General features: G+C 32.1%; 1 protein-coding gene across 6 annotated transcripts in view; it reads right to left on the minus strand.

The window, feature by feature from the left end:
• LOC143253275 (protein muscleblind-like) overlaps window positions 1–13,441 on the minus strand; it is a 197,377-nt gene that overhangs the window by 32,948 nt on the left and 150,988 nt on the right. For 5 of the 6 annotated variants that reach the window (XR_013029483.1, XM_076506872.1, XM_076506873.1 and 2 more), the window contains exon 2: window positions 3,484–3,645. Coding sequence is in view for 4 of the 6 variants with exons in the window: in XM_076506872.1 (XP_076362987.1) it covers window positions 3,484–3,645 (162 nt within the window). In the remaining 2 variants the exon portion in view is untranslated. Of the gene's footprint in view, window positions 1–3,483; window positions 3,646–13,441 lie in introns of those variants that run through there. The other variant, XM_076506875.1, reaches the window with a different exon arrangement.

Genomic DNA, 13,441 nt, shown 5'->3' on the forward strand with positions numbered 1-13,441 from the left:
TTAAGAGTAACTATTTTTATTTATATCATGTAATGCATAAAAGAAAACCCAAACCTAATATTAATTAACTTATTCATAAACATTGAAAGTACTTACGAATAATCATATAAAGCGAATAATATCTTAAGCATTGTTACTCGTAAATAATCATGTAAAACGTCTGACATGTTTAAAAACGCTTTGTTACTTATAAATAATCATGTTAAAAGGTAATATATATGTTGATAAACTTTGTGAGATTAGTTTTAATAATGACATAATTGCGTAGACGAGGAAATAAAAAAAATGCAAAATAGAATAAAAAGTGAAGATAAAACATTTTTTACCTTTAATTTTTATTCATAAACATTGGGAATTAATTACAACCAATCATATCAATCAACCAATTTGTTCATATACATTACGAGTTACTTTAAAGTAATGATGTCAAGAAACACATTAGTAACAGTCAGAAAACGTAGAAATACTAAAAACGTTTTGTATATTTCTTTCGTAGAAGTCGTAAAAGAAGATTGTCTTGAAATCTTGTAAGTAAAGATGTAGGGTTGGATCACTTAGCCTCGAACCAATTGTATAAAATTTATCATGAAAGAAAAAATATCGATTCACTTTTAAACTTAAATTTTATATCACCAATGTTTTTTAATAAAAGCAAACCTCCTTATTCAACGGAGACTGTACATTAAGAAATATTTATAGATATAAAAGTACTGTCTGATCTCTATTCATGTAACTACTTCGTAGGATGTGAATGAACCTCTTTTCAAAATTGGTATGGAAGGTTATTAGGTCCATGTGTAGGTACATACAAATTTCAGTTTTAAATTTTTTCGTTTTGCGGGTTTTTCTACTACTTCGACTCCTTTAGATGGATCTACACCAAATTTCGTATGAGTTTTGTATTTTACGTTTTGCGGATTTTATGGGTACTTTCGTCTTTTTTTTTTTAAAACACAACTTCGCCCCATGTTGAAGTATCTGGCATGAAAGTTTTGTTGACTCTGTGCGGAAATATATGCAAATTTACATTTTTCCATTTTGTTACATGCCGTTTTTAAGGGCGTTTTTGCAATTTTTACAATTACATATAAGGGTGTGTGGGTGGGTTTGGCGTTTTATGGTGCAATGCAACTAGGCACATACAAGGGAAGTAATGTTTTTGACCCGGTATGGCCAGGCGGTTAAGGCACTCGACTCGTAATCCGAGGGTCGCGAGTCTGAACCGCCGTCGCACCAAACATGTTTGCCCTTTCAGCCGAGGAAGCATTATAATGTTACGGTCAATCCCACTATTCGTTGTTAAAAGAGTAGTCCGAGAGTTGGTGGTGGGTGGTGAAGACTAGCTGCCTTCCCTCTAGTTTTACACTGCAAAATTAGGGACGGCTAGCGCAGATAGCCCTCATGTAGCTTTGCGTGAAGTACAAAAACAAACAAAGAAGCAGTGTTTTCTGCCCTAAAGTAATTTTTCATTAATCATTAATTTACATAACTTCTGTCAGGAGGATGGGTACTCCAGCTGGTCAAGAAATATTTTTCCAGCTTTGTTGTCTATACATTTCATTTTATATTTTCATTGCATGGACTAACACTATCAGGTTATGATTTGTTGCTAATCAACAAGACATAAAAGCCGTTGTTGGAACGTGATGTTACCGAAACACTATTTGACTTTTACCGGTTATTATCCTATGAGTACGTCATGAATTAATTTGATCAATGATGTTAATTTTGATTGGCTCATAAAGGAATTTACCGACGTTTTACTTCCTCAACTGCGCTTTTCTACCTCTTTATTTGTTGAGCTTGATTTCACAAGATTTATTTATTTCAGTTAACTATGAAATGTGAGGTTAGGGTAGTACTTGCCCTGTCACTTCTGACCGGCCATTCGCTAGTATATACATATGAAATTAAGATAACATTCTTTTCGTACCTTTAAAAATAAAATCGTCAGTAAAGCAGTTTCTAGTTGTAATTTCTTGGCAAATTGTCTTAATATTCTGAGTAAGATAGCAAATCTTTGGGAGAGTCCAACATTGCAAGAAAACGGAAATTCAACATGAGAAGGATGAATCTTTGATTAGGTTCAACATGTTATTCCGAAATGATTTATTTCAGTCCTCACTATACAAAATCGGTAAATATATCAAACACCATAAGATATACAGCTTACAGTAAATAGGTGTTTTATACACAGAATATTGTGTTAGTGGTATTATTAGGAAACAATCTATCTTTTATAACAACTGTTGCTAACCATTCTGTTGACAGCTGATATGCTAATTTCTTTGGAATCTTCAACATCAAGTGTTTTTGAGCACATTACCCACAAAAATCATTAGGATAGAGATCACGAATTGCTTATCTCATATGCGATTACATACAGAATCCTTTAGTACACATGTAAACCTGGCCTTATCTCTCGACCTGGCATGGCCAAGCGCGTAAGGCGTGCGACTCGTAATCCGAGGGTCGCGGGTTCGCGCCCGCGTCGCGTTAAACATGCTCGCCCTCCCAGCCGTGGGGGTGTATAATGTTACGGTCAATCCCACTATTCGTTATTAAAAGAGTAGTCCGAGAGTTGGTGGTGGGTGGTGAAGACTAGCTGCCTTCCCTCTAGTTTTACACTGCAAAATTAGGGACGGCTAGCACAGATAGCCCTCGTGTAGCTTTGTGCGAAATTCCAAAAAAAACACAAAAAAACCTTATCCCTCTCTTGAATTATTTGACAGAAGGTAAAAAAAATAATGATGCACTATTTTAGTACTTGGTTTTGGAATTTACTGTTGTGAAGTTTGCAGTAAGCGGTCTGTTGTTTCAGGTTAACATAAGAATTACTTTTGATTTTACTTATTAATTCTACTTTCTACCATTAAGATGGATAAGTCTTCCAAATTTGACAAAAAAAATCCAATAAACAATATAGAATCGTATAGCGTTAATAACAATAGCTAACACAATTTTAGTACTTTGTCTTGATTACACTATCTAGGACGCTGTGGGCAAGTTCATTGTGGTTACCGGTTTCAATGTGTTATATATTTTTACAGTTGGAAGTTTCTTGTTTAGATATGATATTTTATAAATTTTTATGTGCATTTTTTATACAAAGTTATATTTCCTTACACCGTAAGGTTAAAATATATACATAGTGGCCACAATAATTCGTCTACTAATAAAAGAAACAAAAAGTTAGTTTTCCCGATAAAGAGACATAATTGCAAACCTCTGAACTCTGAAAATCTAACGATCTTGTGGCTGTAAATCCTACCAGTTAGATATTAATATAATCTATATTACTCCAGTCACACCTTTGTGAAATAATAATAATGCTCAAAACAAAATTGTAAAGCTTTACACTTTTATCATTTTAGTGTTATTACAGTCTTCGGTTTACCCAAAAAGTCTTATCGGGTTAGTTAGAAAGTCGTGAGTTATTAAATATATAATAACAGTTCAGTTATGCGAAAGACGGAATCTTACCACAGCAGGAAACTGGCTGGAAAGGACTTGCTGGAGAGGCATTTGTTGCAACAGAGCGTTCTTAAGGGCAAGGTGATTTCTTCCATTGATTAGCAACTGATCCTTCAAGTGTTGTGGAGGGTGAAAATACTTACAGGGAGGTTTTTCTCGGTTACACCGCCCCTAAAGTAATAGACACAGAACAGTGGTTCTAATCAGATCGAACAGATGATCTAAGAAACACGCAAAGACAGAGTTTAGATATAATATTCTTAGTCTTTTAAAAAACGAGACATCTGCCATTCCTAGCTGAAATACAGTTTTTAATGAACTTCACTGTTAACAGCCAATTATCGGCTTTAACATTCTGGATAAAACATCTCATGGATAAGTAACCAGTGCGTGTAAGTAAACTAAAAAAAATATATAGTCATTCACATTGAAATATGCGCATTTTAAGAATACCGATATATTTTTGTTTGGGGTTTTATTTTCTTAAGAAATTTCGATCTAGACAGTATAAGAATTGTGCCATCATTTTTTCGTACAAATACAAACACACACACACTTTTTCTAAAGAAACTCCCTCACCATAGGTAGATCGGTATGTTTGTAGACTTACACTGCTAGAAACCAGGTTTCAATATCAATTCAAAGATAGTCCTTTGTGTATCTTCGTGCTTAATAACAAATAGTCTCAAACAAAGTTGCTTTGCTACACGGTCTCTCTTCATACTAGGCAATTTTAATAACATTTGGTTTATACTATGTTTGTATGTCGTAAATGTTTTTCTTTCATTGATATAGCGCTTATACTTGAGCACTTTAATATAGACTAGTTTGCTGATTCGACAGTCTTTCTGAATAATGAATATGTTAATTCAACAAAATAATAATTAACAATATTTCGTGTCAAAATAAATAAATAATATTGTTAAATAATTCTTATCCTAATTGTGACGTGTTGTGTGTGTGTGTTTTTTCATATAGCAAAGCTACATCGGGCTATCTGCTGACTCCATCAACGGGCGCCGAGCCCATGAGATGTGTTGTGATACAAATAAAATTGAGAAAATCAATACAATTCACTAGCTTGAACTTGTCCACATAAATTTTTGTCAAGCAACTGGGTATTATAAATAGCGTTTCAAACCCTAATACGTCTGTAATACTCCAGAGAGCTTGAAGAGCTCTAGTATCAAGCAAAAAGTCTCGCCGATACTCTATGTATTAGGTGTGGTGCGATTGACATATTATTATACACACTTCTTTATTTTCACTCAAATGTTTTTATTTACAAGAATACATTTATCATAATAAAAATTATCTTCATTCCATTACTATTACTTACGTACAAAATTATTTTGTAGACCGTTCGTTTATGATTCAGGACAATGTTTCACCTCCATGATCACTCACTGACTGTCCCTTTAAAATAAACTTTTGATGATGTATTTCTACTCATAAATAGAGAAATTTGCAAAAATTTGGTACGTTGTTGAAAAGGTTTTGCATTACTTTGATAAAGAATAAGATATATACTTTGTTAAAAAATGATAACTATAAGACTTTAATGTGGTAATCAAATGAAGTCGACTAACAAAATTTCTCTAACTTTTATAAATATTCAAGAAGTTTTTTTAAGAATGTTTCAGTTTGTGGGCAATTGCTCTAAGTTTTTCTTTACAAGAACTGAATCGTCATTTTTTTTTTGTTCAGACGAAATATTTTTCGTATGTCTTTTGTATTTTCCAATAACTTTTTGAAAAATTTTAGTCTGTTGTATTCGACTGAAAAATGTGTTTGACAATTGTTTTATTGAAATAAAACTCTTTTCTAATGAAACGCCAATTTTAGACAACAAAGTTAATTTTTCCAACAATGTGTAATTTCTCATATTGAAAAATACAAGCTATAATTACCAAACTACCTAATTACATTTTCACTTCGAAACAAGCAAACCTAAAATTGAAAACAAACAAATTTTCAGGATGTCTTCAAAAAGTAATAAAAAATAAATAGAAAGGCAAACTATATAAAGAAATATTTGAGTGAGTCATTGTCCGTATCCCGATTTTATAGCTGATTTTATGAGAAGTGTACTTGTAGGCTAAAGACAATTCATTTTTGTAAAAACTATTTAACAGTGTTAAGTTTGAGGCGCTTTATAGATTTTAACCCATTCGTGCAATAATTGTTTTTAAAAAATATTTTTATGTTATCACTGTGTATTTGTTCGAAAATTACATCAACTTGAAGCAATGAGAACGTGCGCGACTGTGATTTCATAGCAAAGTCATAATGAGCAATCTGCTGCAATCACAGAAAAGAATCGAACCGTCGATTTTAGCGTTGTAAATTCCTAGTCTCCAACTTCGGGGCAGAAATGAGGAACCAATGTGTTTATGATATAGATAATCTTGTTTGTTTGTTGGTTTGTTTTGGAATTTCGCACAAAGCTACACGAGGGCTATCTGTGCTAGCCGTCCCTAATTTAGCAGTGTAAGACTAGAGGGAAGGCAGCTAGTCATCACCACCCACCGCCAACTCTTGGGCTACTCTTTTACCAACGAATAGTGGGATTGACCGTCACAGTATATACCCCCACGGCTGGGAGGGCGAGCATGTTTGGTGCGACCAGGAGTCGAACTCGCGACCCTCGGATTACGAGTCGCACGCCTTACGCGCTTGGCCATGCCAGGCAAGATAGATAATCTAGGTTTGGTCTTTAAATATAAGTATTTTGACTTAAATAACTCGAAAATGTAACTTCAGCAATTACAGATGTAGTTGATCATGGCAGAACTGAAACATAGTGAGAACTAATAAAATACATAATTACAGTTTTTATTCACTTATTTTTCAGCCGGACTGCATCGTATAAAAGGTTGATTTACATTTAATCAGCTATTTTAATAAATTCTGATAAAAGCTGGTGAAGCATTACATGCTAAAAATGACAGAAAATTATGTTTTAATTTTTGAAAACGTCAATTATAAGGTTTATAATACTATAAAATCTTAGACCATTTTGAATTTTACGTACTCAGTCCAGTCCATACGCAGAACACAGGAACCTGTTAAAAATTAATTAACACTATAACACACATAAAATATAATATGTACAGACATAAATAAAACATAAAAACATCATTAAAACTCCACTAATAGACCTTTAAACACTTTATAGTTCTAAGTACGCATTTATCTTTAAAGTGTATAATTAACGACATTTCTAGCAATTAGTATGCATTTGCTTAGAATGTTTGTAATACCCCATATATCGGTCCAGACGAAACTGGTAAAGCAGTCGTCGTTTATCTGAAAAACCCAATAAACTGTAAATTTCATATTAACGCTTCGAAATTCAAAATCTTGTAATTTTAAATATTAACTACACATTGATGACGTCATTAAGGGCTTAACAATCTGGAAACTCGCTTTACCATTTATTAGTTAGTATTAATACAATGTTGTCGTATAGATCAAGTAAACATAGACACTACACTCTTGAACAAATATATCTGCAAATGGTAAGCGTACAGAATAGAAATAAACTATGAAGAAATATGTCGTTTTTACAATGAAGGATATTAATTTCTGCATAAGTGAAATTATTTCGAGTCACCCATCTCTCAAAAAAAAAAAAAAACATAATTTACTGGATGAGGATTTATTGGATCGGAGCTTACTGGGTCTGATTCCAACCTATTCAAGTAACAGTTAGTTATATTAAAGTATTACCGTAGCTTCTGAGGATATCCAATCCTCTTAATAAGAGAAATATTGGAAAGACAAAAAAGCAACTTCTGCAGCTAACTTAGTTTAAATATAAAGTTTATACCTACTGGTAATTATTTATTATATATTTAAGCCTAGAAAAATCACTCTTTCCAGAAACATCTGAACAACAACACTCTAACGACCAAACTGATATACACATTTAAAAATAAATAAATAAAATACTTTTTTTTATTAATTTCCCACATACTTAGAAAATTTCTGTTAAGAACTAATGTACAAAATAATATTGGTGCACGCAGTGATCATAACAATCTATATATGTCGGGGAAAACGTTCTGACTGAATACAAGTTTCTGAAAAAAAACTAAAAAAATTCTACTCAACGATGTTAGAAAACTGAGGAAATATTTTAGCATTTAGTCCAACACTAGTTATAACCTGATAATATCAGATAAGCGTATGAACTCGTATATTCAATTTAAATATCTAGCGATAATTGATATAACATCGGACAGATACTAATGTTATATAACTACAAATAGAGTAATGAATAAATAATACCGAAAGCTCAGATAGCTTAAATCAACGCTTACTCGTGTTGCTAAAGCTCTTTCTGGTGATAATTTACTATAAATAATCTAATTACTATAATTAACAAACAACTTAAAGCTAGATTTTGGTTGTTATTATATTTTAAAAATATTTCAGCTTCTTTGGATGTTCAATGACCTCTATTTAATAAGAAGAACAAATAATTTTATTTAAAAAGTAATTAAAACTTTCGAGGTGCGTTCACAAAGTAACAATTAATCATATTGTACACATGTAAGACTAAACGTACAGAGCATGATTAGCAGACATATAACATTTTTTTTTATCTTTGAATGTCGCATGTTGCTTATAGAATTTTTTTAAAGTAACAGTTACCATGGGAATTCGTTACTTTCCGATATAGTAAAAAACGTTGCCCTGAAAAAGGTATATTCAGAAAAAAGTTGTTTTGAGTGTACTTATCAGGAAATGTGTCGGATATTTTTATGATTATGATTACACATATTTGCTCATAAAGTAGTTAAGTTTAACGCATTGAAAGTAAATCGTTAATTTTATGTGCTGTAAACAAGAATAAGGTTCAAAATAATGAAGGTTATAAAATACTTACATCTTAGATAACAAATGACTTTAGAACTGTGAAAGCTGATGTTTTGTTACATATAATTAATTAAGTAATACAATGGTGCGACGGGGATGTGAACCTGCCACCCTCAGATTACGAGTCACACACCTTAACACGCTTGGCCATGCCAGGCAACAAGGAGGTGTGACAATATCACTTCAGAATTAATTTGCTCGTCGTGGACGTAAATCGTCGATAAAATATTTAGTTTTAAACTCGATATAATACTCAATATTGTCTGTAACTTTGTAAAACTGTTGTATATAAATCATTATTTATAATAACCGTTATTATAAATTGTATTATTGTTTGTATATTAAAACATATTTATGTTAAGAAAGAAAATTGTGTGAATCAAACTTGATAGTAAATATCATAAATTTAATACATATTAAAATTTAATTAGCTTCTGAATTGAAATTAAAATTTTCTATTATTCGAAATAGTTATACGTAACGGACATAACATAATAAATCGGAGAATCGGCCGAAATAAGTTATAATACGTAATTGCAACCAGGAAATGTTATTAGCTTGTGTCATATTTGAGTTAATTTTCGTCTTCCACTGTTTTCAGTTGTTTGACATTCAAATATATTTTATTGTTTTCTTCTTTTTCTTTCTTATCAATAGCTTTTCCCTAATTCTGCCAACTCAATCTATCATTCACACTAAGCATTCTAAGATGGGAAAAAAGAAATATGTTTAGTAAACATAGTTGAGTCTAGTAATGCTATTGCATTACTTAATTAAAAATATGTAACAAAACAGATAGCCCTCGAGAAGCTTTGTGCGAAATTCAAAAAACAAACTTGTCACATCTCGCTTAAACCAGCTAGCTTGATTGGCCTATCTGTGCTAGCCGTCCCTAATTTAGCAGTGTAAGACTAGAGAGAAGGCAGCTAGTCATCACCACCCACCGCCAACTCTTGGGCTACTCTTTTACCAACGAATAGAGGGGTTGACCGTCACATTATAACGCCCCCACGGCTGAAAGGGCGAGCATGTTTGACGCAACGGGGATGCGAACCCGCGACCCTCAGATTACGAGTCGCACGCCTTAACACGCTTGGCCATGCCGGGCCTTTCAAAAATGAATACAGAAGAGTTGTTGTCGTGAATCTAATTGATACAGGAGAACTATTTACAACATCTTTAAAAAAATGTGGTAGGATATGTTATTTAGTGCAAACTATATAAAATAATATATACGCACTGTCTACCACAAGAAAATTAAAACCGAATTCTGTACTACCAAAGAGCTACCTACCAAAGAGCAGGGTGATAAGTAAAAGTGTCTTGCTTGCCATTCTAATTTATTATTTATTTTTTACAGGAAGCTATTACTAAAAGTTTTGTTTATTTGTTGTTAATAACAAAGCTACACAATCGGTTATCTGGGCTCTGTTTACCGTGGCTATCGAAACCCGATTTCTAGAGTTATAATTCCTCAGGTTTACCTGTGAGCCACATTGAGGTGAGGGCTAATAGAAACCATTACGTGATAGGAATTGGAATAGTTTGTAACATTTTCATTATAATTTACGTGTTGCATAATCCTTATTTATATATCACAGGGACAATTGGTCAGCTATTGCGATTAAAGTTTAACAAGTCATTGAAGAAATATAAACAATTATTTACAATTAAAAAAATACGGCCTTAAAATCATTACACGATAAATAGATATTAAAAACAAGAATTTGCCTCTAAAGCGAGACTGTTTCAGTGTCATATTAAACATATGTAGAGTCTTTTTAGGGCAAGTCCTTGTTTTTAAATAACTATTTATCGTGTAATGACTTTAACGTTGTATTAATTTTAACTGTAAATAGGTGTTTTACACAAATGTCATTTTTTAGTCATTTAAATTCACACAAATTGATTTAGAGAGATATAAACTTAGAAATCTCAAAATCTAAAAAAAACAATGTTTTTGAATCACATGTATTATTTTATCTAAATATAATTTTAGTAAAATAGTCTCTGAAAATAGCAACTTCCATTTAACACCATGATTATTGTGATGCATACTACAGATAAAATAAAATAAAACATTATTACAACATAGTTTACGAATAAGCCTTAATAGTAATAGAATTGAATTATAGATTTAGTAAGTTAGGATTATAACACAATAATTTGTTTTATATCAAGACTTAATCCTCTTATAGCTAACATGTAACAGATACATGTTGTTCATTGACAAACAAAATAAATCGTGATCATAGCGTATTTATAAAGAACAGTGGCAACAATAATATAAAACAGAACAATGCAGCATTAATATTCGAGGAAAACTTTTATTTTCTAATCTCAAAAATTGTAACAAATATTTTAATTTTCCTTTGAGAATAAAAAGAGAAAGATAAAAGTCGTTGAAATATGATTTTAAATTTCAGTCAGATCTCTACGATACAGTTTATTAGCACAAACCTGTTCTTATGGGTAATTTTTATTTTTAAGTGATGTCTTTTTCTCAGTAAATATATGTTTTTGATAATGAATAAAGTTGTACTTATACCTAAGATATTTGTTGTTGTTGTTGTTAAATAATAACCGTTGTTAATAGCGCAATAATTACTTTCATGTTTTTACTTACTTTGATATGTTGTATTACGCGTAGCTAAGAGAACTCATACGATTTCATGAAAATAACATTCAGAGTTTGAATCCCCGTCACACCAAACATACTCGCTGTTTCAGCCGTTGGGGCGTTATTATGTGCGACCAATTCCACTATTCGTTGGTAAAAGAGTAGCTCTAGTCTTATACTGCTAAATTAAGGACGGCTAGAGCAGATAGCCCTCGTGTACATTTGCGTGAAATTAAGAAAAAAGAAGGAAACAAACATAATAATCAGAGATGTAGATTTAAAACTGGCTAAAATTTTCACACACGATAACTTAGCATGTTATGTTCAGAGGCGTTATTTGAACATACCGTTTAACTCCTAATGAACATGATTATTTATTAGGTCATAAGTATCAGAGACCGTAAAAAATAAGAAAACTTTCTATATGCTATATGTCACTGTTCGCAAACGTAAATTACATGCGGATTATGTATGACAACTCAATACTCCAAATTCAAAACACAAATGTTAAGAATGTGTGACGACAGAAGGTTATTTCTGAAATTGTTAAGCAAATTTATCTATAAAAAAAATCAAACAGTATTTCTATATCTATACGTCGATAACTATCAAATTAAATATACTAAGTGATTATCTTGTGAAAACAAATCTACTATTTGTTTCTTCTAGAAATTATTGCAAAGCTGCATAGGAACGTTCTACGATAAAAGTCCCTACTGTCAAATTGTTACAAGTGAAAGTAGGCATTTACAACCAACAGCACCCGCCATCAGCTCTTGATATACTCTAATCAAATTGCATGATTTGACTCTTACAACGCACTTTCGGCCTCAAGATGTGGAGCACCTTTTGCAGTAAGATCAAAATCCGAAACGCTAACTACTTGGCCATATCCGGTACATAAATCTATTGTAAAATTAAGTCAACCATGTGACCCAAAGCCTATTTATACGCAAGATGATTAATTGACAGGATTAATCTATAGAAAGACGAAGCTTTAACCGATGTATTTTATTGCTGTTATGCGCTTACGTTGACCATGATTAAGAAAAGAAAATTAATTAATTAATTTGGTATATAAAATGGCCATAAAGTATTCTTTTAAGAATTATTTACCTTTCCGTGTAACATAATCGTAATGCAGAAGAGCGTGGTTTTGCGAGCTAGTTTTTCATAAAAGATATTTATCATTGATGTTTATATAATTTTCACGTAAGCCTATACAGAAGCATCTCTACATGGCTACCCTAACTTTGAAATACCAGGTTAGAGAGAATGCAGTTAGTGAACAGAACGCACTATGAATTCTAGGACTATAATCTAATGGAAAAGTAGAATTTGACTGTCACTTCTACAATACAACCATAATCCAAAATAGCTTAGCACTATTTTACGACAACGGGGACGATAACCATGAATCTTCTGACTCATAATCTAATAGGCTAAATACTAGGTCATGCCCGGTCCTTTCCATAAGATATCGAAACATATATTGTATGAAGTTTTATTTATAACCATGATTTCTAGATAGAATTGGAAAACTGTTTATATTGTTTGTTATTAAGCACAAAAGACTATCTGTGTTCTTCCCACTAGGGGTATCGAAGCCCAATTTATAGTCCTATACGTCCGTAGATATTCCACTGTGCCAGTGGGGACGAACTGGGAGATAAGTGGCTATTTATATTTTTGAAATTGATGGTATGGAGAAGTGAGATTATCCAAGTATGGATGAAAAGCTGTCCTGCATCTGTTCTACTTACAACTAAACATTTCGTATTGAGTGAATAACGCTTCCCGCTTAAGAAGTAGCAACCCTTCCTTAGAAACAGATGTGAAGATTCAGAAGAGTCTTAGGCAAAAAGATTTTACTTGATTTTACGACTTCATGGGTTACGTTTACATCTACTTGATGTGTGAGAATGGACAACGCATTAATCGGTGCTGATTCCATTCTTTGGAGACGAGAAACGTTCAATGGTCCCATATTCCTTCTAAGCGCATTTCGTAAAATTTGTTAATACAGGTAGTTTGCTCCATAGTTTATAATGGGTAAAATTAGTACGTTAAACAATTATAAATATATTTTACGTAATTTATGAAAACACAACTTGCATAAAAATCGTAAAACAAACTGAATCACATTTATAACTGTAATGTATAGTTTTTAATAAGCAAAATGTATTCATTTTTATCAACCTTTTCATAAAAACACATTAGGTTTAAGTTTCTTTTAAGTATCGAACACTGTATAAATATACTTAACGATTTTTATCTTGTATGTGCAAAATGTAACATAACTACACAGTCGATTCGAGTTTTATTTCAGATGAAACAGTTAGCTAAATATACTCTTCCACTCTTATTTGCTGAGAATTACATGTTTTGTGCATACATCAAATATATTCATCAAAGGATGCGAGTATGTACACAAAAATGTACTTATATCATGACAAATCTAAA

Source organism: Tachypleus tridentatus, chromosome 6 (genome assembly GCF_004210375.1).
Source record: "Tachypleus tridentatus isolate NWPU-2018 chromosome 6, ASM421037v1, whole genome shotgun sequence".
Classification (NCBI taxonomy): Eukaryota; Metazoa; Arthropoda; class Merostomata; order Xiphosura; family Limulidae; genus Tachypleus; species Tachypleus tridentatus.